Source organism: Perognathus longimembris, chromosome 6, assembly GCF_023159225.1.
Source record: "Perognathus longimembris pacificus isolate PPM17 chromosome 6, ASM2315922v1, whole genome shotgun sequence".
NCBI lineage: Eukaryota > Metazoa > Chordata > Mammalia > Rodentia > Heteromyidae > Perognathus > Perognathus longimembris.
The window spans coordinates 80,878,676-80,904,577 of NC_063166.1; the positions used below are offsets into that span (position 1 = coordinate 80,878,676).

The 25,902-nt window shown below is 50.3% G+C and overlaps 1 protein-coding gene and 1 long non-coding RNA gene across 2 annotated transcripts; one reads left to right on the forward strand and one right to left on the reverse strand.

Annotated features, from left to right (window-relative positions):
* Window positions 1–689: 689 nt before the first annotated feature.
* Window positions 690–17,322, reverse strand: LOC125353900 (1,25-dihydroxyvitamin D(3) 24-hydroxylase, mitochondrial). Its single transcript, XM_048349641.1, has 12 exons — window positions 16,866–17,322; window positions 16,535–16,725; window positions 15,295–15,388; window positions 13,893–13,989; window positions 11,056–11,147; window positions 10,070–10,181; window positions 8,547–8,692; window positions 5,063–5,229; window positions 3,342–3,420; window positions 2,397–2,594; window positions 2,189–2,308; window positions 690–1,234 (listed from the first exon to the last, which is right to left on the reverse strand). Exons 1-11 carry the CDS (start codon window positions 17,121–17,123, stop codon window positions 2,198–2,200), a joined length of 1,545 nt encoding a protein of 514 aa, XP_048205598.1. The 5' UTR covers window positions 17,124–17,322; the 3' UTR covers window positions 690–1,234; window positions 2,189–2,197.
* Window positions 6,316–16,869, forward strand: LOC125353901. Its single transcript, XR_007211374.1, has 3 exons — window positions 6,316–6,541; window positions 6,866–6,868; window positions 16,858–16,869. It is a non-coding gene; the product is annotated as an uncharacterized LOC125353901 (long non-coding RNA).
* Window positions 17,323–25,902: the final 8,580 nt, after the last annotated feature.

Below are 25,902 nucleotides of genomic sequence, written 5' to 3' on the forward strand. Positions count from 1 at the left end.
TGAACAGAGGGAAAAGTTAAGGCACTGAGAGCCGTTTTCCTAAAATCATAATGAATATTTCTAAGCTGTGACCAAACTTGAGAACCCTGTCCTGCACTGCAATCCTAAAATGAACTACCATACATCTTTATATAACAATATGACTAAAAATGTGACTGAGCAAATGACCACTAAAACAGACACACACATACACACACACACACACACACACACACACACAGCACAGCACAGAAAGAGGCTTAATAAGAATTTCAGAGTCCTTTGATCAAGTGATACTACTGTAAACCATCAACATATTCTTCTATCAGGCATTTTGACTCCTTAAAAGTAGAGATGCTCTAGTTTCCCAATAAAGTTCTATGCAGGAAACATTAATATGCAGCGTAATGAGGCGCTAATCAATCAGCATTTAGCTTTCCTTACATATTTAAGCAGGTAGTTCCCAAAATACTACATGAAGTAGGGTTAGAATAAGTAGATCTTCAGGATCAGCCCCAAGCCTCAGACTCATTAGCTGTAGTAGGTCTTTTAATTTGAAATGTAAACGTAACTCTCAAAGATTAAAAGGTGAACATGGGCTGGGCCCCGGCGGCTCACATCTGTAATCCCAGCTACTTAGGAGGCTGAGATCTGAGGATCACAGACCAGGCAGGAATGTCTGTGAGACTCCTATTTCCAATTAACCACCAGGAAACCAGAAGTGGAGCTGTGGCTCCAAGTACTGGCCTTGAGCAGAAAAGCTCAGGGACAGTGCCCAGGCCCTGAGTTCAAGCCCCAAGGCTGACAGAATAATAAAAAAAAAAAAAACCCAACAACGTGAACTTGGAAGGCTGGTGTAGAAACATGGAATAACCTTTACACGACTTGAGGGCAAGTGCCTTGCTCTGATTTCATGTCATGCAGAAGAGAAAGGGCAGTGAACAACTCCATGGGTGGGAGGGAAGGAGGGAGGCACTAGAAGGAGCGGGTGTACAGGACAGGGGGGTGGGGACAGTGCTGGCTCCCACCCCTGTGCTCCTCTGTGTGGGATGTGGTCAGCAAGTACGGCCAGCGAGGCACCGCAGCGGTCCCCGCAGCTGTGTGGGGGGAGGATGGGCCCCTTGGGCTCTAGGCTGTTGCGCTCCAGGTTCAAGGTTGGTTTTCCATTGATGCCGAAATCACAAGCACCATTCTTGCAGGGAGGCAAACACTGCTTTTCTTGATCTCCATGGAAAAAAACAAAAAAAAAACAACTCTGAAAAAAGAAAGTTAACACCCTGATTATAGGGGAAAGCACTGAAATAAAAGGAGTTATTAGCAAAAGAAGGCTAAATGCTGACACACTAACACGAACACACCAGCTGTCTGTGGTGAGTGTCTCACAGTGAAGCTAGAATTCGTATTCAGCTTTGTTGGTTGGGGTGCTCAGAACTGGACACATTTCCTAGTGATAAGAACAGCAGGGGGATGGGCTAGGAAGATGGCCTAGTGGCAAGAGTGCTTGACTCGTACACATGAAGCCCTGGGTTTGATTCCCCAGCACCACATACATAGAAAATGGCCAGAAGCGGCGCTGTGGCTCAACTGGCTGAGTGCTAGAGCAAAAAGAAGCCAGGGACAGTGCTCAGGCCCTGAGTTCAAGGCCCAGGACTGGAAAACAAACAAACAAACAAAACAAAAACAAGAAACAAGAAATGCAGGGGGAGGGGAGGGGAGGTGGGGAGCAAAGTATTCTTTGGGCTTCCTTCAGGAAGCTCACCCCTCCCTGCATGTTCCTCAGCAGGCAAGAGACTGCAAGTCCCGAGCAGGGTCCCGGGAGGCAGCTGAGGCAGAGACTGAATGTCCACAAAGTCTGAAGCAGGTGTCAACCAGGCCTGTCCAGAAAGTTCATCCACCTGTGTTATCCACACACCCAGACTGATCCACAGCCAATATTTACAAGTGCTTGCTTGCTCTGACGCCCCACTCTGGGCTAGGGACTTGCTGTTTGTGTTCATGTCTGTGAGAGATGCCATGGTGGCTTGTATCTTGCCAAAGGAGGCAGAGAGGTGAAGTGGCTTCTCCAGGTCACCCCGGGGTGGTGGGGGTGGCAGGGGTGGGGGTGGGGGGAGCGGAGAGGGGTAGCCAGGAATTCAAATCCGAATCCCACTTCCAGGCTCAGCTCATCTGGGTGATTGGCGGCACCTTGCGGGGGGCACCGGATACTCACCCCAGCACCCTACCGCGGGACGAAGGCAATGGGGAGCTCACGGCTAGGCACCAGGAGGCCCAGATGCAGAATCTCCACGGGCTCGCGGTCGGTGGCCACCATCTCGTATCTGCGAACGATCTGGAACAACAAAAGAGCAAAACCAGCCCTCCCTCCTTCTGTCCTGCGGCACGCAGGGGTGACCGCAGAACCCCAGCCCGGGTCTCACCCAGCACAGCGCCAGGTGGAGCTGGAGTTCGGCCAGCCGGCGGCCGATGCACATCCTCTTCCCGACGCCGAACGGGAGGTGTGCGAAGGGGCTGATCTTCCTCGGCCCTCGAAGCCAGCGTTCTGGTCTGAACTGGTCTGCATCCTCAAAACTGTCTTCATCGGACCCCAGCACCTGGGTATTTAGCATCAACACCGTCTGAAGCATAAAGAGATGATGATTAACATAATCACAAGAGAACACTCGGCTGGCAAAGTCTGTCAAGACGATCATCTCAACACTGTAAACAGAACCCACAAGCATGGAATAAGGACGGACGGTTCCGGCACACAGTGAGTGCTTAAAATATTCTGGGTAATTGTTGGGTGCCTCTGGCTCACTCCTACAATCCTAGCTCCTCCACAGGCTGAGATGGGGGGATGGCGGTTCAGAGCTAGCCAGGGCAGAAACATCCGTGAGACTCTTATCTTAGCAGAAAGCGGTGTGGCTCAAGTGGTAGAGTACTAGTTTTGAGCGAAAAGGCCTAGCAAGAACGCAAGGCCCTGAGTTCAAGTCCCAGACTGGCTCACACATGCTCTTGCGCATGCATGCGTGCATGTGTGCATACACACACATCACACACACACACTACCGAGTAATTAAAATGTGCAGCCTGTTTCCACAACAACCTCCTGTAGAAGATGCTGTTTTCCTCCTCCTTTTACAAATGAGGCAGTTGAATTTCACATAGTCGCTGGAAACCACACAGTTCAAGGTGCCAACAAATCCTGGGCTGTCTCCAGAGCCCTTGTTTCTACACTGAGTAATGTGTCAAATACACACTGCGCTTTGTGGCCCCACAGAACTGACACCTACTGCTCTATGCATCAGGAAATCCGATGAATATTTGGGAAGTCTATCTGTCAAAATATCCTGTAAGGTGCAAAGTACACAGATAATACTTACTCCTTTGGGTAAAACATAGTCACCCAGGACTGTGGTCTTGTCAAGAGTTCGAGTTGTAAATGGCACACTGGGGGTAATCCTGGAAGAAGGAAGTAAGTTGTAAAGATGGCCACCAAACATACTCAGTCTACACTTGCATACAGGACTAAAGAGATAAGTACTGTACATGTTCATACTTAAAAAAAAGAATATAGGGCTGGGAATATGGCCTAGTGGTAGAGTGTTTGCCTTGCATACATGAAGCCTTGGGTTTTATTCCTCAGCAAAGCATATATAGAAAGAGCCAGAAGTGGCACGTGGCTCAAGAGGTAGAGTGCTAGCCTTGAGCGAAAAAGAAGCCAGGGACAGTGTTCTGTCCCTGAGTTCAAGCCCCAGGACTGGCAGAGAGAGAGAGAGAGAGACAGAGAGACAGAGAGACAGAGAAAGAGACACACACACAGAGAGAAGGGGGGGCGGGAGGGAGGGAAGGAGGGAGAGAACATAGTCAAAACTCTTCCCAAAGGAGTCCTGTCTTTTTCTTTCTTTGTAACTCTCATATCTCCTGTTCTTTTTTCTTATCTAATTGCATTGGATAAATCCCCAGTGCAAGGCTAGCAGTCACTCTGTTTCATTCCAGATATCAAGGTATATGTTCTTCGTGCTTCTCTTCTGGAAGCCTGATGTTTGTTCTATGTATCTATCCCTCCTTTGTGAGATTAAAAGTTTCTTTCTGGGGCTGGGGATATAGCCTAGTGGCAAGAGTGCCTGCCTCGGATACACGAGGCCCTAGGTTCGATTCCCCAGTACCACATATACAGAAAACGGCCAGAAGTGGCGCTGTGGCTCAAGTGGCAGAGTGCTAGCCTTGAGCGGGAAGAAGCCAGGGACAGTGCTTAAGCCCTGAGTCCAAGGCCCAGGACTGGCCAAAAAAAAAAAAAAAAAAAAAAAAAAAAAAGTTTCTTTCTGAAGCACCAACTTGTTTTCCAGAAAGTGTGTAGAAAGAATTCTCAATGAATTCCCCTAAAACAAATCCTGAAAGAAGCAACTGCTCCCTTAATAAGTGGGCTAAAGACTTAAAGAGAGACTTCTCTGAAGAGGAAATGAGAATGGCCATGCAGCACATGAAGAAGTGCTCTACATCACTGGCCATAAAAGAAATGCAAATCAAAACAACATTGAGAGTCTACCTCACCCTAGTAAGAATGAATATTATCAAGAAAACTAAGAACAACAGATGTTTGATAAGAGATATACTCACTGCCTTATGTATGACAAACTGTAGCCCCTCTGTACATCACATTGACAATAAATAAACAAATAAAATTAAAAATTAAAAAAAAGAATTCTCAATGAGATATGGCACATAAAAGGTGATTTAAGAAATGTAAAAAAGAAAACTTTCAATGAACGTTTTATACAGCAAGCTCGAAAAACGAAGAGGACCTGTCTATTTTACTATTTAACAGTGTGTGTTGTAAACTTTTATCTAAAGCTCTGCAGTGTGCTCTGCTCTTGGTTGGTGCCTTGTGGCCACTAGGTGTTGTTACGACTTAAAAGGACTCACTAGAATTTGCACAAATGACTGAGGAAATGTGTTATACAAGTGTGTGCCCAAGGCTCTTTATCCCAGTCTGATACGGGGAGCTGTAGATAGCGGGACTCCCTAGCTCTATGTATTTTACAGAACTGTTTTCCAACCTTTCTGGGGACCACCCCCCCCCCCCCCCCCCCACTATGCTTACCTCATGGACTCTTTCAGGCAGGCCTTTAAGTAAGGCATTTTCCTTAAATCCTCTGCCCGGGCCACCTGGTTCTCAGGTAATATACTTTGAATTTCCCGAAGAAGTCTTTGTTGTACTTGCGGGTTTCGGGATAGATTATAGAGAATCCACATCAAGCTGTTTGCTGTCTGAAAGCCAAATGGACACACGTTTGAGCTCTACAAAGAAACCACCTTAAACCGCTGTTAGCCGAACAAGGGCGGTACCTGGCAGCTTGCTCTGCAGATGCGTTGGAGGATTTTTTTCTCTTTTAATTTACTTTACCGTAAACAAATCTCACATGTAAAAACTGTCTTATTAATTTCCCAACATCTACCAAGGCAGCTGAGCCTGTTTCCTGAGGGAGTCGAAATGAAACTCTGTAAATAAAGTGGCTGCCTTTGGGACATTCAAACATAGAGTAGCACACAATGGCTGTTGGACTCAAATGAATGTCTGTGCACGTGCAGAGATGAGAAGGGAAGACTGGATTGCAGTGTGTCCGTGGGGAGGCCGTGATAATGTCTCCTTGTCAGGAAGGCCTTTGCTACTCAGGGGAACGGGGTGAACCCTAAAAGAAGCCCTCTCTGCTTTTTCCTTAGCATCTACCACCTCCAAATACATGTTTTAATGTAAAAAAAAATTGGTGGTGAGCATGCTTCTTGTCTTCGCTACTCCAGAGGCACAGATAGAAGAAAGACACTTTGAGGCTAAGCTTGGGCGAAATCCAAGGCCTTCTCTAAAAACAAAGCAAAAGCTGAAGAGTGGGGTGTGCTCAAGTGGTCCAGCCTTCCGGAAGCCCGAGTTCAAGCCCCAGGACCACCTAAAAATACAAATCCCACAACAATGGTATTGACAGATGAAAAAGGGGCAGCGATTCTTGGCGTGGTGCTTAGAATGAGGCTTTCAAGTAATATTTTGCAGCTCCGGAAACGATTTCTAAAAGGTAGGGAGGCCTCTCTTCTGAGAGGCTCCACTTCCCTGGGGTGCCTGTCTCTTTCAAATAAACTTGCTCTGTCTGTGTCTTTTGTTTTTGTTATTTTGAGGGCTGGTCTTGGGGCTTGAACTCAGAGCCTGGGCGCTGTCCCCAAGCTTTTGTGCTCAAGGCGCGTGCTCCACCCCTTTGAGCCACACACAGCGCCATTTCTGGCTTTTTGGTAGTTAGTTGGAGATAAGAGTCTCATGAACGTTCCTGCTCAGGCTGGCTTTGAACCACGATCCTCAGATCTCAGCCTCCTGAGTAGCTAGGATGACAGGTGTGCATCACTGACCTCCCTCCCCGGCTATTTTTTTAAATAAAAATTTAAAGTTTTTTTTTTTTTGCCATACTCTAAAAGAATCACTACAAAGATGAACTACATGATTAGGGCTTTATCCACCTGCAAAGACCCCTCTGGGAGATGCCCGCAGCTCGGGGCTGGGCGCTTCCAGACTCCCGTTCCTGACAGGGGCCTGGCCCAGGTCCTTCAGCCTGCTCTCTGAAAGCGACCGGAGAACGTCACCTGGTGGAAGGAGCCATGCAGCCTTCACCAGCAGGACTCACCAGCACTCGCCTTCTGGATCTTTCTAAGTTAAATCTCCCTCTCCCTCCCCCCAAGTTGGTCCCTCTGTCCTTCCCCTGCAGAAGCAAAGGCGCTGCTTCTAACGGCCGTGTCACTCACAGTCAGGGCCAATGGCGATTTATCATTCTTGGAAGAAGAGGCCTCCCAAGCGGGCTTGTTCATGGGGGCAAATAAACCGCACCCGGCATTATTATGTGAGTCCCGTGACAGCCCCAAATTACAGGCCGTCAACGTCGCTCTGATGTCTCCAAATGTGACTTCCAGAATAACCAGGACCAAAAAAAGAACCGGCCCCAGTGCACAGCCCCATCAGTAAGCGTCTCACCGCAAGTCCCAAAGTGAACTCCCCAGGCCCAGAGAACCTGTGAGATTGACTGGAGGGGAAGTGGGCTGGCGTGCCTCGGGGGCCCGGGCTGTCCTGGCCTGACCTCCGGGAGAGAGGCCGCTTTCCTCAACTGACCCTCCACCTCCTTCCCTCCGCCAAGTTCTTCCTCCATTCCCCCCAGCCGGAGTCTGTGTGTCAGAAACACAAATGGTCAGGCTCACGGGTACGGTGAAATCCAGAAGACTTCCCTCATCTTAGCTCCGACACCACTGGCAAGTTCTCTTCCTCCGTCTCTCTTTCTGTCCCCCGTGCTTCTGCATATGCGATTGTTTCCCTGACCTGCATTTTATCGTTCTCAACTTCTCTCATTTGGGAAGTAGTTCTTGGCCAGCTTCTGTCTCGTGTCTCAGGAATACAGCAGTGGAGAAGGACAAGTCCCTGCAGTCACACAACTCCCACAAACAAGAGGACGGACGGACGGAGCTTTACTTGAGCCTAAAGGAAGGCATGCAACTCAGAAGGAGACAGAGCTAGCACAAGTCCTCGCCTTTGTCAGCCTCCTGGAGCAGGAGGAGGATGGAGAAGGGTGTGGAAAACCCTGGTTTTCCCATTGTGAAAGAGGAAACAGTGGAAACATTTCCTTGAGGTGTGTGCAATGGCAGATCTACAGGAATCTTTAACTGCATCCTTCCGTGTCAGCCCAAGAAGCAAATGCAAGGCAGCTAAAGCCACTGGGTTTTGGCTTTGTGCAGTCTCTTCTAAGAGTATCAACTACCTCGGGCACCGATTTTTCGCAGTTAAAAGTAGCCGTTTCATTTCACTGCAGATCACGCTGTCCATCCAGGCCCACTGGCTGAAGCTTGTCATCCTCAGAACTTGGGGGTGGTGGTGGAGATGGAGGTAGGAGGGTCATGTAGGCCCAGCCTAAGCAAACATGAAGTTTGAGATACCCCCATCTCAAACACTGGGCTCAGTAGCAAGTGCATGCCATTCCCATGGCACCGGGAAGCACACATGGGAAGAGCGCAATCCATGCTGGCCGGGGCAGAGAGTGAGACCCTATCTTGAAGATGTCTGTGCATCCAGGCTTACCGACAGCGTATCTGCCCAGCCCGGCGCAAACCTACTATTGCAAACAATCAAAAACCAGCAACAACCAAGCTGTCCCCAAACCACTGTATTTTTAATTCCAAGGAGGAATACTATTATTGGCCTGAAAGACTGTATCTCAGTTATCACTGTTGTTATTATGATTGTTATTATGATTGTCATTTGAGGGCAATCTTGCCCGCCACAGGTAGTAGGCACGTCAGGACAACATGTACAATAACCTATATACGTTTGGGTTAAGAGACTCTAAAGGGCTTCCCCGCAGCCTGAGGGGTCCTGCTTCCGCGTCCAGCTGCGGTTTGCAGCTCTGCAGTGGCACTGTCAGACTGGCGCTGGAGTCTGATGAGTGCAGCCCCGTCCCTCCCGCTGCTGGGCGCCCACCCTGTGGCTCGAAAGCTCACTGGGAGCCTCAGGAGGAGGCCAGCACAGAATCCTCCCGGAAAACTGTCCGCCCAACGGCCGGGCCTACCGTTTCCACCGCAGCCAGCTGGAGCTCGGTGACAGCCGCGTACAGCTCCTTCTTGGAAAGCTGGTGGTGGTGATAAATATCACAGAGGAAATCGGTGCCAGGATGCTGGGAATATTTCTCTAACCGGTTATCGACACACGCCTTGACTATCAGGAGGAGATTGAGAGAGAGAAAGAGAGAGAGAGAGAGAGGGGAGGAGGAAGCCAGGTGATCATTTAAACAAAGAAAAGAACTTGGGGGGCAGAAGGGGGGGGTCTAGGACTCAAAGTCCTTCTTGAAATACCTCATGCTTCATGTTAAACTGGCAAGGATTGGTAATCCCCCCCGCCCAAGAGGATCTTGGATGTCAAGACCCCCCTCCCAACCAGGAATCTCGTTAAAATGGAGGTTGGGGGCTGGCCTGGGGGTAGGGGAGCTGCAGCATCCTCTCTAACAAGCTGCCAGGGAACGCAGGAGCTGCCCTAAGCACTCATATTTTGAGCAAAAACTCAGAACTCAGGGGCTGGAGATATGGCCTAGTGGCAAGAGCGCTTGCCTCGTATACATGAAGCCCTGGGTTCAATTCCCCAGCACCACATATACAGAAAACGGCCAGAAGTGGCGCTGTGGCTCAAGTGGCAGAGTGCTAGCCTTGAGCAAACAGAAGCCAGGGACAGTGCTTAGGCCCTGAGTCCAAGGCCCAAGACTGGCAGAAAAACAAACAAACAATAAAAAAACCCCTCAGAACTCAGGAGAGGTCATTTGGAGGGTTCGTGCTCAGAATCAGAACTGGGACTGAGAACTGAACGCACACACAGACACACATGCACACCCGTGCTGTGCTGTGTACACACGCAAGTACAGTGCGGATGCGTATTGGCAATAAGGTAAAATTGTTCAGCATTTGCAAAGCCCCTTCTCCATGCTGCGTGTCTCCCTCGCTTTGATCCGTGGGACTAAAAATGATCACCATGTCGGTGATGATGATGATGATGACGACGACGACACAGGCATGAATAGCAATTAGCGTCTGGCTGGCTGCATGCCTGAGACGTTATCCAGTGTCTCTGCTTTATCCCTTAGGACGGCTCAAAGGACTGTATAGGTTGTGGTAAGGATGCAGTGAGTATTTGTGCAATCCCTGGTGGGTAGCAGCAATCGTGTTAACCATGGGGAAACTGTGATGTGTTTGTCGTCCATGTCTGCCTCAGAAGCAGCAGCCCCGGCACGTGTATTTTAATCCCTTGCCCCTTTCAGAGATGCGGCCACCGAGGGTGAAATGGCGGCCGCACACGGGGGAATGCGGAGTTCTTTGTCTCCAAAGCTCTTGCTTTGATCTCAGAGAAGACCACAGAAAGCTGCCCTCCGCCCTGGCCTTGTAATTCGCCCCCACTCCTGTGCTCATGAATAGCCTGGGGGAGTTGGGAGGCGCAAGGCCCAGGCTCTCAGGCCCAGGGGGCAGTGTCTGGCCTGATCTCCCTCCCCCCCGCCCCCCCCAGCTGCAGAGACCAGCAGGCTGGCTGGGATGGCGGTGACTCCTTTACCCGACTTGAAGATGGTGTCCCAGGCCAGCATGTGGTCCTGCCACACCTTGGTGTTGAGGCTCTTGTGCAGCTCTACTGGGGTGACCATCATCCTCCCAAAGGTGCTCATCATCTGTGAGGAGACACAGACACAGCGGCCTTTGATTCCAAGTCTCCATCTTTGTACGTCAGCGTTCATGCTGCGCCTATTCTGCATCCCTGTACGTCAACGTTCATGCCGGGCCTATTTTCTGTCCCTGGAAAGGCTGGAGTTCAATGGACTCCCAGCCTTCCCGTACCCCAGCTCCAGCAGAATACCAGAAGTCATAGTGGAATGACTTTCAACCGTGTGTACAACAAGAAATGTTGGGTTAATAAAAATAATGACAACAACAGCAATAATAAAAGTGCTGGGTCTGATAGCCTAATTGTGAATAAAATGAATAATGAAAAAGCAGGAGGAGGAGGAAGGGGGAAGAGGTTGAAGAAGAGGAGGAGAAGGAGGAGGAAACAGAGGAGGAGGAAAAAGAAGGTAGAGGGGGGAGTTGGAAGATGGAGAAGGGAAAAGAGGAGTAGTAAGAAAGAAGAAGAAGGAAGGGGTAGCTGTAATTTTCATATTTAGTTTGATGTCTACTTATTCCTAACCTCAGTCATTCCCAAACCAACTTCACAGTGCTATTAACTATCACTTAAACCTTTCAAAAATGAAAAATCTGTAAAATTTCAGACACCTCAACTGATCATTAACTTGGGAGGTGTAAGGTAGCTATAAAATAAGATCTTATTTGATTAAAAATAACCTTGCCTAAACAAGAGAATAATGGATGCGACGTGATTCTTTATGGTAGATGCATCTATGCCCTTACACGCATGACAATGCATACACGAGAGTCAATGAACTGACTGTAGAAGTGAAGTGTACATTACGTGTTCCCTGAGGCTTGGGAGACATTGTGACCGCTGCTAAGTTCTGGGAAACGTCTGCTCCTTCACAGAGGGACACTTACTGTTTTGACGGCCGTGATGAAGTTCAGAGCCTCTTCCTCTGCATTCCTTTGAAGGAGCCCAAATCTCTTCTCGTATAAGATGAGGCAGATACCTGTCATTTGAGGAAATCATCATTGTTAAACAATTGCAATAATGCCTGGAGTCTGTGAGTCATGGGCTACTAAAGATGTAATTCTATGTCTCATAAATGTTTTTTTTCCCCTAAGGGGAAAAAGCCCCCCCCCTATAAGTCCAAGGACATCTAGGAAAGGCAATCAGCCAAGGAGAACACTTTCTCCTTGGGGAGAGAGATGCACTGCCCTTGGCCTGGTTGTCATAGGAAGTTCCAGGGCACAGGCGTAGTGGGGTCAAAGTTCCGCCTTGACTTCCGCATAGTTCCTAACTGGCTTCGGCTCCTGAACACAAACCCACAGAGCTGTCATGGGAGGAAGGGAAGGGGGAGACGTGGTCCCCACTGCCCTGTCCCAAACCGCACTAGTACCAGACACACACTCACCCCCACCACTTAATCTCTCTATTTAGGCAGAACTTTTTGAAAGTAAGATTCATAATCCTTAATTTTAAACCTTTTTATGGATAGAAAAGTTGAAATAGTATAAGTATGTGAGGTCTTTGGAATTTAGACACAATGACCGTGGGCATTTGGCCACACTTCCTTTCTCATTCGGTGCGCAGTTGCTCAGCACTCCATGCACGATGCTGTGTGTGCCGAGTCACTTGCGAGGAATGTGCAGCTCGGGTGATTCTTCACAAGTAAACACGGTAGCAGTCACCTACTAAGAGTAGTGACACCCTCTTACATAAGCATCATGCTACTGGCATCCTAACAACATGCTAGTGACATCCTACACAACACAGTGCTCCATAGCAGGTCTACTAGGTCCCTCATTGTCCTAAAAGTTGACTTCTGAAACCATTTCCTTTTGTGATCAAGGACCACTGAAAGTGCTGTTTGATCAGTGGGTAATCGGCTCTTGATTTGCAAAATAGGACCCTAAATGACTGGCCTAACTTGGAAAGCTGAGAAGAAAAAGAGTCCACTTATAGCAGTGCATATTAGCAGCTTGTCGGATTTTATCTGCATTTCCCTAACTAAATTCTTTTGAGGTTGTTTGCGTGTGTGTGTGTGTGTGTGTGTGTGTGTGTGTGTGTGTGTGTGTATATACCAGTCCTAGGGCTTGAACTTAGGGCCTGGGTGCAGTCACTAAGCTTCTTTTGCTTAAGGCTAGCGCCCTACCGGCTTGGAACCACAACCCTCAGATCTCAGCCTCCTGAGTCGCTAGGGCTACAGGTGTGACCCAAGGCACCTGGTGGTTGGTTGTATTTTTATCTCACGATGCCTGGTGGTGTATGTCTACGGGAGTGTGAGACAGCTCTGGATGGTCCACTAACCTATATAAACCTCACAGTTGCTTATTCTCAGGCTACTCTAGCTAGAGGAAGGATTCAGACTTTGAATTTATGGGAGCCCTCTTCTTTTTGCTTCCTGTGTAGCTCAGATAACAAGTGCGAGATATATTGGTTAAGATGGGGTCTTCCTAATTTTCCACTAAGGCTGGTGAAAAATCCTCCAAACTTGAAAATTCCTCAACGTCCTGAATAGCTGGGATTACAAGTATGAGCTACAGCAGCAGCTCTTCTGTTCCTTCTTGACTCACTCAATCTTTTCCTTTCCGTGTTGGTGAAGTATATACTGAAATATGGCAACTTGTGCCTTGTCACCTTACCTGGATGCCCAGGAGGAAGAGATGTTACCTATGTGTTATTTGCTGTGTCCCTAGAATCTAACACAGGGCTTGGCACATAGCAGTTGCTTGTTGGATGACTTCATAAACAACCCATAGTGCAAGACACAAATTTTAGTGCTTAAGAGCATTAAAAGGTCTTATACAGTCTCACGGGCAGGGAGATAGGGTAACCGGACAGTCATCAACAGATCAGCATTTTAAGCCCCCTCACTTGCAAAATTAAATGCATCATTCAGCGAACAAGTAGCTACTGAAGATGACTGTCCACCCTCAACACCCTTTGTGAAGATTAAAAAGGTCTACAGACAGAAAAAAAAATGCTTTAAAGTGGGAAATGGGGCAGGAGAGATAGGCAAGGAGACAAGGGAATATAGTATTTTTTAACAAATATAAAAAGTGTCAGAAGTTAAAACCAGAAAATAAGCTGAAAAAGCAGATAAGCTCCTCTCCATACCTCCTTTTTAATGTTATGTTGCAAGATGAGGAGCCATAGAAGGGGCTATGTAAATCTGCCTTCTCTTTTGAAATGATAAAAATCAGTAAGGGAAGGTGTGGAGAGGAGAAGGAAGTCCTAGGGTCACCCATGTTTTGGGTGGGCCTCATTCATCTTACTTTCCCCAAAATATTGTGGAAGAATTAGGGGGTGCTGGGGGCTGGGAAAATGGCCTAGTGGCAAGAGTGCTCGCCTTGCATACATGAAGCCCTGGGTTCAATTCCTCAGCACCTCATATGTAGAAAAGGCCAGAAGGGGTGCTGTGGCTCAAGTGGCAGAGTGCTAGCCTTGAGCAAAAAGAAGTCAGGGACAGTGCTCAGGCCCTGAGTTCAAGCCCCAGGGCTGGCCAAAAAAGAAATAATAATTAGGGGTGGCTGGACCTTGTGTGTTCTCCTAGCTCTGACAGACAGAATAAAAGCAACAGACAGAAGCCATCATTTTGAGTCTTTAAACTCTCATTTCCTTGGTGGGGACCAGGAAATGTTTCTCCCCCTCATTTTCTATTTCTCCCTCTTTTGAATCTGTTCTACTAAAATAAAACCTTGCCAGCACTTAAAAAAGGAAAGAAGTGAAGCCGGTTGTGAGGATGACTTACTTTCAAAGGACCATTTATTCAGCTCGCCGTACAAGTCCTCAATGTGGCCTCTGGCATCAGAAAGCTCAGCTATTCTACCCACAAAATCAGCCAAGACCTGGCCCAAAACAAACAAACAAATGTGGAAAGCACATGTCAATGACAGGGAAGGAACACAGAGGTTTCCAGGCCAGTGAGCTGGCTGGAGGGTTTGCTGAATTGAGTATTCTTCGCCCCAGCGCGGTTCCTGTGACCAGCTCTAACTACACAGACACGTTCTGCGTCCACCTTGTGAAGCCTAACGTTCAGCTTTTGTTCTAAAAGCAAGTCTGGCAGGGTAAGAAAAAGAAGGCTCTAAGTAGAATGTGGGCGTAGACCACGAGGAAGGAGCCAGCCAGGGGAAGCTAGCTGGGGTGACAGCTCAAGGACAGGGATGTTCTGGCTAGCCCTGGGTTTGCATCTCAAATGCCACACCCTGGGCAAGGGCCTCCTTCCGCCTTGGTTGCTTGGTGGAGGGAGGATATGGTTGGCTTTAGTGCCAGGAGATCGGGACATGCTCATTAAATAGCTCTGTGACCTTGGGACAGTCATTGAACATCTGGGATGTCAGTCTCAGAACCCCAAGGTGTTCGGTGACGAGTGCTTTACATTTGAAGAGTAGACCCAAGCACGCGTCATGGCATCGTCATTACTTCCCTTTATTATGTCACAGAGGGGAAAAGCAAGCGGAGAGACTCGCCACTCGCTCGCGGACTGGTCATTTGCCATGCTAGGTCCCCTGAGGGATGCGTCATCATAAAGGCTGAAAGTGTGTGTGTGTGTGTGTGTGTGTGTGTGTGTGTGTGTGTGTGTGTGTAAGTCCTTTGAATTTATAACAGAAGACAGACATTGCTACAAGTTTGTCGCCCCCTTGTGGCTGCTGCTGGTAAAGGGTAGCGTCCCAGTACTGCGTGTTAGGAAGCCTTCATCCACCATCCTTGGAGACCCACTGACTTGGGATGCTCTGAATATCTGCCATCCCATTTTGCTCTATCTAGCAGGCTGGTCTCTTTGCCTGGATATTTGTCTCCATCTTTGTTGTCACATAGCACAGCCCAGATCAAGTCTCACGACTCGACTTCCCGAGCATTTAACCTCGCTTGGTAAAACGCTTCTCATTTCACAGATGAGGGAGCAAGAGGCATAGAAAGGTCAAGTGGCAGTGAAGTCAGCCCAAAGCAATACTGCAAGACCACAAACCGCGCTCGTTGCAGGATTACTTCACAAGGAAGAGAGGAAGGAGGGCTCAGGGAAGGCGATGCAGGTTGGAGTGGAGAAAGAGAAGACTCCCCGAATCACCCCCAACTCTTTCCTCTCCACTTTGAAGCTGTGACTTGGAGCTCTAGGAACATTCCCCTGTCCCCCAGGAAGTGAGTTTGCAAACCTCGTTCATTTTGTTGTCCAGCTTGCTAACTTCCACGGGCTTCATGAGTTTCTTCTGGAAAGCGCTGCGAACCCTCTGCCAGTCCTCCCCTTCCCTGAAAGAGAAGCAGGAGTGTTGTTTAGCACAGAGGAAAAGCAGGAGCTGCAGGTGGCACCTCCAGTAGCAACCTCCGGAGCACTGGGAGGAAGTGGACCCTGAAGATCACTGGGAGGAGAGGTGGGAGGGTTTGCAGTAGAAAACTCCACAGCTGCCTGATTATCACCAGGAGAGTGAAGCCCAGATAATTGGGGCTGGGGCTTTTGATTTACTCCTGCTGGGGGAGTAGGGCTGGGCGCTCCAGGAGCCTCAATTGCAGTCACAAGAACAGGCATGGGAGCGACTCCCTGTCCACAACTGCGATTTCTTGAAGGCAAAACTGCCTTTCAACCTGTTGGATTGCATGTCACATGTTGCAAACTGCCTCAGTTGCAGCCTTTTCCACGACTGCCAAGCTGTAAGGCAGAAAGCGTGGCAGTCGCCCTGGACCCCTCGTAAACACATATGCATGTGAGACGTTTTGGGGGCACACAGCTGCAGATGCCCCACAGCTGAATAGGTCAGCAATTCTATCTGCAAAAATACAACTACGAGACAGTGGGGGTTTGAAAAGGTGCTATCCCCTCCGTTCAAGGCCAACAAGGGACAAAGCAGAAGCGACCGATGGTGCTGTAGCATTTAGCCTCCTTGAAAACCAGACCTGGGCCCCTGCCCCTGGTTCCAGTGCTGCCTGTAGGGCTGGGCATCACTTTGGGCACCTTCTGAACGACTGGCACTGGCAGACGCAGAAGGTGTTACTTTCTGTTTGCACCTGGTCTTAGGGAATGCCAAAGAGCAACCGGTGTGCAAAACACACACACTTCAGAGTTTCCACAAGAGTCTGGAGGAGCCACAATTTGTCTCACCTTAGGGCCGCGTCCAGCAGCTAGAGAGCAAGTCGGTGGTATGGGGACAGTCCTCCACCCACCCACCCTCTCTCCCTCTCCCCCCTTCCTGCCTCCTCTCTTTTCCCTCCCCTTTCTTTTTTCAGAACCTAGGGCTCCGTGTCCACCCCCCCGCCCCGCGCAGCCTTTTTGGTCGCTCAGATAGAAGGGTCTCCTTCTGCCCTGCTTGGCCTCGAACTTGCTGTCCTCCTCCTGCCTCCGCCTTCGGGGTTGCCCCTGCTGAGTGGAGGCTTTGGAGAGTCCCGCTGCCGGGAACTCACAGGATGAGCAGCCCGTAGCCCTCCTGGCGGTGGTCGCGGTAGGCCTTCCAGGGCTTGATCTCCAGGCGCTGCGGGTGCGCGCCCTCGGTGCGGTACAGCGCCTCCAGCAGGCCGGGGGAGCCCAGGTGCACGGAGTCGAAGGCGCCCAGCTTCATGCGGAAGATCTCGCCGTACTTCTGGTGGTACTCGGCCTGCGGGCGGGCGGGACACGGCCGAGTCAGCGCATCCCGGGGGCCGGGTGCGCCCCGAGCCTCCAGGAGGGGTTCAGTGGAAATGTCGGGGAGCGCAGGGCAGGGAGGATGAAGGAATTGGGGCGCCACAAGGTATTTACCAGCGTGTCGTGCTGCTTCTTCAGGCCCCCTTTCCAAAGAATCTCCAGCAGGCTGCCCAGCAGGGGCCAGTTGGTGGGGCCGGGCAGGGCGCACGCGCTCTGCGTCTCGGCCGAGGCCATCGGGGGGCACAGGGGCACCTCGCGCCGCGGAGAGGGCGCGCACGGCTTCGACCCCATGGGTCTGGGGGGCTGATGGAGGCTGCGCAGCCGTCGCAGGAAGGCGGCCAGGGAGCGCGACTTGCCCATCGGGGAACTCATGGTACCGGGGAGGGGGGGGGCACGGGGACTGAAGAGCACAACGTGGTGAGGAGGTGCTGGGGGGGGGGGCTGGGGGGCCAGGAGGTGGGATGGAGAGGGTGGAACTGGGGCCGGAGCACAAGGCACAGCGGTAAGGATGCTGGACGGCGCGGCCAGGGGGCGGCGCCCTGGGAACGCAGGGGCCCTTCGCGGGCTCGGGGGCCGGGAGAGGAGAAGAGAGGCGCGGGCTGGGTCTGCCGGTTCCGCCGCAGGTCTGACTTCTGGGGTCCGGAGCCCGGGGCGGGGAGACAGCCGGCCTGCTCTGCGCCTCTTCCCCGTGTGAGGTCCAGGGGCCGAGCATTTATGGGGCCCGGGGAGGCCCCGGGTGGCCAATGGGCGCCGCCGAGCGGGGCTGGCCGGGGCCCAGGGCCGCGGGAGGATGGAGTCAGCGAGGTGAGCGAGGACGCCGGGCGCCGGGAGCGCTCCCCGCGCGCGCGCCCCGGGAGGGCGGCGGGCTCCACCCCGCAGATAACCCGGGGAAGGCCCGTCGAGCCCAGGGTTCACCGGGTGCAGCGCGGCCCGTGCAGCCCGACGCTTGCACAATCGCCCGCGCAGCGCAGGGCGGGCGAGGTCCCCGGGTGCTCGGGGAAGGGAGTCGGGGCTCGCCGAAGGCCCAGAGCCCGCGTGCCCCCGGGGAGGGAGCGCGTTCCCGGCCGGGGCTGGCGGGGGAAGGGGGGCTGGGGATACACTGAGAAGGCGTCCAAAGGCAGCATCAAAGCCGTGGGTCCTAAAACGGTCGCGGAGGGTCTGTTGGGTGGGCAGGACGTCCCTTCTGGGGGGCACACTTGGAGTTGCCCAAATGCATCCGGAGTGGGGGGCGATGGGAGGGGTGACCTGCGGAACCGCAGCGCCTTGCGCAATTACCCAAGATGAGGGTGGTGGTGGTGAGGCGACCTGGAGGTCGAGGGGGGAATGGCAGGCTCAAGGGTCTGCCGGGCAGCCTCCTCCGCCCCAAGCCCGTGCCCCGCGCGCCCCGCTTCCCCGCGCGCCCCGCTTCCCCGCACGCCCCGCTTCCCCGCACGCCATCCTGGACCCAGTGCAGAGGGGAGGCTGGCTGCTGCCCACCAGGGCTCGCCGCAGTGTCGCCTCAGCCTTGCCACAGCCCCCGAGGCGAGCCTAAGCACACACGTGCACGTGTGCACACACTCACACTCGAGCCCAAGCACACAGGTGCACGTGTGCACACACACTCACACTCGAGCCTAAGCACACACGTGCACGTGCGCACACACACTCACACTCGGGCCTAAGCACACACATGCACGTGTGCACACACACTCACACTCGGGCCTAAGCACACACGTGCACGTGTGCACACACACTCACACTCGGGCCTAAGCACACAGGTGCACGTGTGCGCACACACTCACACTCGAGCCTAAGCACACACGTGCACGTGTGCACACACTCACACTCGAGCCCAAGCACACAGGTGCACGTGTGCACACACACTCACACTCGGGCCTCAGCACACAGGTGCACGTGTGCGCACACACTCACACTCGGGCCTAAGCACACACGTGCACGTGTGCACACACACTCACACTCGGGCCTAAGCACACAGGTGCACGTGTGCACACACTCACACTCGGGCCTCAGCACACAGGTGCACGTGTGCACACACTCACACTCGGGCCTCAGCACACAGGTATACGTGTGCACACACTCACACTCGAGCCCAAGCACACAGGTGCACGTGTGCGCACACACTCACACTCGAGCCTAAGCACACAGGTGCACGTGTGCACACACTCACACTCGGGCCTAAGCACACACGTGCACGTGTGCACACACTCACACTCGGGCCTCAGCACACAGGTGCACGTGTGCACACACTCACACTCGGGCCTCAGCACACAGGTGCACGTGTGCACACACTCACACTCGGGCCTCAGCACACAGGTGCACGTGTGCACACACTCACACTGGAGCCCAAGCACACAGGTGCACGTGTGCGCACACACTCACACTCGAGCCCAAGCACACAGGTGCACGTGTGCGCACACACTCACACTCGAGCCTAAGCACACAGGTGCACGTGTGTGCACACTCACACTCGAGCCCAAGCACACAGGTGCATGTGTGCGCACACACTCACACTCGGGCCTAAGCACACAGGTGCACGTGTGCGCACACACTCACACTCGGGCCTAAGCACACACGTGCACGTGTGCACACACACTCACACTCGGGCCTAAGCACACAGGTGCACGTGTGCACACACTCACACTCGGGCCTCAGCACACAGGTGCACGTGTGCACACACTCACACTCGGGCCTCAGCACACAGGTGTACGTGTGCACACACTCACACGCGAGCCCAAGCACACAGGTGCACGTGTGCGCACACACTCACACTCGAGCCTAAGCACACAGGTGCACGTGTGCACACACTCACACTCGGGCCTAAGCACACACGTGCACGTGTGCACACACTCACACTCGGGCCTCAGCACACAGGTGCACGTGTGCACACACTCACACTCGGGCCTCAGCACACAGGTGCACGTGTGCACACACTCACACTCGGGCCTCAGCACACAGGTGCACGTGTGCACACACTCACACTCGGGCCTCAGCACACAGGTGCACGTGTGCACACACTCACACTGGAGCCCAAGCACACAGGTGCACGTGTGCGCACACACTCACACTCGAGCCCAAGCACACAGGTGCACGTGTGCGCACACACTCACACTCGAGCCTAAGCACACAGGTGCACGTGTGTGCACACTCACACTCGAGCCCAAGCACACAGGTGCATGTGTGCGCACACACTCACACTCGGGCCTAAGCACACAGGTGCACGTGTGCGCACACACTCACACTCGGGCCTCAGCACACAGGTGCACGTGTGCGCACACACTCACACTCGGGCCTAAGCACACAGGTGCACGTGTGCGCACACACTCACACTCGGGCCTAAGCACACAGGTGCACGTGTGCACACACACTCACACTCGAGCCTAAGCACACAGGTGCACGTGTGCACATACACCTACACTCGAGCCTAAGCACACAGGTGCACGTGTGCACACACACTCACACTCGAGCCTAAGCACACAGGTGCACGTGCACACACACTCACACTCGAGCCTAAGCACACAGGTGCACGTGTGTGCACACACTCACACTCGGGCCTAAGCACACAGGTGCACGTGTGCACACACACTCACACTCGAGCCTAAGCACACAGGTGCGCGTGTGCACACACACTCACACACTCGAGCCTAAACACACAGGTGCGCGTGTGCACACACACTTGAGACTAAACACACAGGTGCACGTGCTCACACACACTCACACTCGAGTCTAAACACAGGCGCGCACACACACACACACACTGTGGCTGGTAAGAGTGGAACCCACTGGGCAACCGAGGAAGATAATTTGAGGATGTCTGGTGATTAAACAATCAAGGCTGCGGGCAGTCAGGAAGGGAGGGAGCGGGTCTCCTCTCCTTGCTCTTCTGGCACCTGCTTGGGTCCTTTTGACCCCAGTGCTGGCAAGCTCTTTCCGCCTCATTCTCCCGTGAACATTTATTTCATTTGTTGCAAACCTTTTGCAATCCAAGTTGTGCTTGAGAACTATCATTTCAGATTATGTTCTAAGGGGGCTGCAGGGGGTGGGGGGGCATGATGGGAAGGGGAGACATTGACCAAGAGGCACTGCGCTCATACAATGACATGCTGAACTGAAACCCCTCTGCACAATAACTTAAAGATAATAATAATAATTCATAAAGATCTATCCCTCAGAGGGTAATGAATGTTTATGCTAATAAAATAATAAGCTATATACAATTTGTAAGGGATTTGTTCTATTTAAATGTGCTCTCTATATAGTATATATTAGCATATTCTATAGATTTACGTAGCTGATGTCATATGCTGTATGTCATATGCTGTAGCACAGAGTTATACATACTATTTGTAGTGTACACAAATGAAAACTTTTCTAGGGGTGTATGGTTAAACTGAGCACCAGGTGTGGATATTTTATATCAAGTTTCCCATTTAGTTTGCTTTCACCCCAACTCAATGCCAAGAAATAACCTCGCCAATTAATTGTAATTTTGACTCAGAAAACGGTTTGAGTAAAACCAGAATAAAAACAAACCCACTGAGTTCAAGTCCCCACTCGGTTACTTAGCAGATAGATGAACCAACATAGCTAGGTCTCTCTCTCTCTCTCCCTCTCTCTCTCTCTCTCTCTCTCTCTCTCTCTCTCTCTCTCTGCCTCAAATACCTCTTCACAAAATAATACCCTTGCTATAGGCTGTTCTGAAGATGGCTAAGTAAGGACAAATGGCATGACTCTCCCTGTCAGTATCATTGAGATCTAAAGAGCCTGGGCTCTAACATAATGAAGACCATCTTTCTCCTACCAGTGTCTGCCCAATTAGACAAACCTTAAAGTTTTTGTTATTGTCTCTTTGTTTTGGTCCTTCCTCCAGTATATGTGCCAGTGATGTTTTTTGTTGGCTAGCACCCAATAATCAAATAATAGGTAATTGATTATGGATTGTTTCCTCATTCCCAAGTAAGAAATCGAGTGATCAGTATCAATGCATCCTTTGTTTTCTGCGGAAGTTGCTGGCAAATTCAGAGGGACTTCAACTGGGTGACATGGAGGAAGCAGTCCTATAGGACAGAAATCATACTTTGGGTCTCAATAGCTTGGTTTGAAACCATGGTTCTATGACTTGCGAGCTGTGTGGCCTTTGGCAAGTTAAGTAACTTCTCTTTGCCCACGTTTCTTCATTAGCAGAATAAGAAGTGTGCCCATATCTCAGGAAGCAATGTTGAAAACACCAAGTAAATCACACCATTGTCTTCACAACAATTATTTTGGCCTCTGTATTTGCTTGAGGATTTCTGAGCAGAGTTTAGTCATAGTGGGAAGTTACAAATTTTATTACAAGTATGGGAATGGTTTCTTTTTCTGGTCTATTTTGCTGGTCTATTAGGCTTGAATTGGAGGCCGGGGCACTGTTCCTGAGCTTTTGTGTTCACATCTAGTGTTCTACCACTTGAGTCACAGCTCCTCTTCCAGCTTTTATTTATTTATTTCTTTTTTAGTGCTTACTTGAAGAAAAGAGTCTCACAGACAGACTTTCCTGCCCGGGCTAGCTTTGAGCTATGCGATCTTCAGGTCCCAGCCTCCTGAGTAGTTAGGATTATAGGCGTGAGCCACTGATGCCCGGTGGAAAAAATCTTACAAAGTGCAGTTATATGGTGAGAAGTCTGGACCAGTCACCAGCGAAAGAGATGCTCTGTTGTGTATGTCGGCAAAGGAAAATGTGACGTGTATATATGCAAGTCAATGGATCATTTTACTATTACGGTTGGTTGTAAATTGTTAAGGAGCTGCTTTGCAAGTGTCAGGCATTTTACTATTCCCTCCCATGCGACACAGTGTCAGGTATTATTTTCCACTTCCACAGTGCCAAAGTGCTGCCTTCTTGCAGACTTACTACGTTAACTTATCTTATCCTCAACTATAAAATGGGAAAAATAGTAGCAGCTTTCCTATACCATTGAAACAATGTAGTTGTAATAAGAGTACCCAGTGCATTGATGTAACTTACGTTCTAGCTGTCTTCAGGATGTTGGCTCCATGATGCGGGATGGTCCCCAGCTCGGGATGGTACATTGTGTAGGATGCTGAATGGTGCAGGATACTGAATGGTACAGGAAGCTGAATGATGCAGGATGTCTGTCCATCTTGCTATGTTTCTTTCTTTCTTTTTTTTTTTTTTGGCCAGTCCTGGGGCTTGGACTCAGGGCCTGAGCACTGTCCCTGGCTTCTTTTTACTCAAGGCTAGCACTCTGCCACTTGAGCCACAGCGCCACTTCTGGCCGTTTTCTGTATATGTGGTGCTGGGGAATTGAACCCAGGGCCTCATGTATACGAGGCAAGCACTCTTGCCACTAGGCCATATCCCCAGCCCCCCCATCTTGCTATGTTTCTATTCCTTACAACTAGGCCTGGATCAGTTTGGCAGCTCAGTAAAATACTTTCCAAATACGGCAGTGCAAAAGTAACAGAGATAAGTGCCTTGCTTGTCCTCGCTGCTTGTTCAATTGATTCTCTAGTTCCAGTGAAACTCAGCTCTTGGTAAAAGTGTGTCTAGTTACAAACCTTATGTATATGAAGAAATATCGTGCTTTATTCTTTTGTTTTGCAAAATGCCAAGGAAAATGGAGATCTTATTTCTTGTTTCTTTAATTTTTGTTTCCTATGTTTTTTCCCCTGTTGTCACTGTATTTGATTTTGGTACCCTGGGTATTGTATATATGTTTATCTGAACTAGGGAAGGGAAAGGAACATCAAAATGGTAAGACAAAGGATAAAGGGCAAACCAATTCAATAGTGATACTCACAAGACAATGTGTTGGAAATTAACTGTACAACTGGAGTATGTGGTATGGTAGGAAAAGTGGGAGAAAAATAAGGGAAGAGGTAACAAGTTTGACAAGAAATGTACTCACTACCTAACTGTAACCCCTCTGTACATCATTCTGACAATAAAAATTTTAAAAAAAGGAAATGGAGAGCTTAAAATAACTTATGTACATATGAAAATGAAGATTTGATCAAATGGAATAATAGGTGTAAAACATTCTGAACCATGTTGGTTACATGACAGTGTCACCTATTAATATTATTTAAGTAATTTTGGAAGATACAGATGTAACTCTGATGCAGAGTCAAGTTAAGTCAGCTAACAGAAAGGTCCATGGAATTTTCTTCTTATCAGTATGTATTAATAGTATAAAAGAAAAAAAAATTCATTGTGACATTTCCAGGTATCTAACACACGTTGGTCACATTACTCCTTCCCCAGTCTATGGAGTTACAAATATTCCACTAGTTCCATATATATATATATATGTTTCACGATTAATATTTAAAATTACATCATCACATTGTACCTACGCTGTGCTGCTTGCAGGATACAACTTGGCTAATCCATCAGGGTCAACTTTGGGGAAATTCCACCACGGGATTATTATTGCCAGTGACTTGGACCTAGTTTTTCCCCCTGTATATGAGGAGCCTGCCTTGGCCCATCTCTTACAGCTCTTGACTTGGATGGATGGGGCATTGCTAAGCCCTCACTGTATTCTTCAGAACTCTAAGATGGACCAAGCAAGCACATGCCTTGACAGGTGATTGGCACCTAACAGCACCAGGGTAAATCACCTCTGTGGTTAGGATGAGTAAGCTCTCGGAGTGAATACGGATATCCGGTTGTTTGTTCATGATCATGACGTGGGGTGGGGGGAGGAAAGGAGAGCACCTGAACAATACCAAAACAAGAAACCTCTAGAAGATCCTTTCAGAGTTGCAAAAGGTAGTTCACCGAGCAGAGTCCTTCCACAATGTTTGTGTAGTGACAATTTCCACACTGTGGTCCTCACACTCTAGATTTTATTCCTGGATTTTTCACCCCCCCTCCCAGGGTGGGGGAGAGGGAATGCAGACACACAACTGCCTACATTCAGATTCTTGGGCAATCGAGAACACGTTGGTGTTTACAGCCCTGAGCAGGAAATCACCCGGAGCCCAATCTGATTGTCACTGGGACAGAATAATTCAAGATCATTTTCATTTACAGGAACACTCGGATTGTTCTAGAGCAATGACATTTAATGTAACTTTCCAACAGGTTAAAAAAAATTCTTTTTGCTCCATTGAGTTACAACAAGTGGTTATGGCAGACCTACTGTGTGCTTGGCACCTGTCTTTGTGCTTCTGACATAGAGGAGAATAAAAGGCCTCTGTTCTCTGGAATCTCACTGGATTCCGTTGGAGAAGACAGATATCACACGCCAGCGAGAGATAGCATCATTGCCGTAGGCATAAAACCACATTCGAGCTCTCTGAAGTTAGGGGAGGGACGAGCCTCAGCAAGATGGGGAGGAGGAGGGGCAGGGGTCACAATCCCGATGGCTACAGGTCTAAGGACACCCAGAGGGAGGAGTGCACAAAGGACCTCCCCTCCCCCCACCTGACATTTCTCCTTCTTTCTCATGTCTCTAAGCAGCTGTACAACGCGGCGTATGAAGAGAACACATCTTGATGACTCACTACCTCCAACATCCTCACCCACCCTTCCCCTACCCACTCCTCCCCTCTCCTTCATTCTGTAGGACATACATTGGATTCTTGACTGTATCCCCCCCCCCCCCACTTCTCCTCTCCATTGTCTGCCCCTTCCTCCTTGATCCCACGCCTCTTTCGAGTACCTGCTGCACGAAGGCTCCGTGATCTCTACATCCACAAATCGGATGGCTCCGAGGTGGCCTACGCTCTGCCTGCCTGAGTTAGTTTAGTCCATGGGATAAGGGTGGAGGTTAGGATTCAATACCTACGGATTTTTAAATAAGAATTCAGCCTGCCAGTGGCATTCAGATTAGTCTCACTTTCGCACATGTGCAAAAAGTGGGGAGGACACAGGTGTTGAAAGCAAGCGAACCCCGTCAATTTCTCAGTCTACAAGGTCCCCGGTTAGAAACTATTTGTGACATGTGCTCCACCTTGTGACGTACCCGACACTGCATAAACCATTACCTCGGGCACCTATGTAGCCAGCCTCCTTTCCTGTCGGTGAGAAATCTTACTCTCAGAGCATGTGTTGAAAGTAAAGTGGAATCGGGGTGATGCAGCTTTCTTGGGTTTTGCTTGGGCACCACCCAAGCTCTCCTCTTCCTTCTCCAGCTCCGGAGCCCAT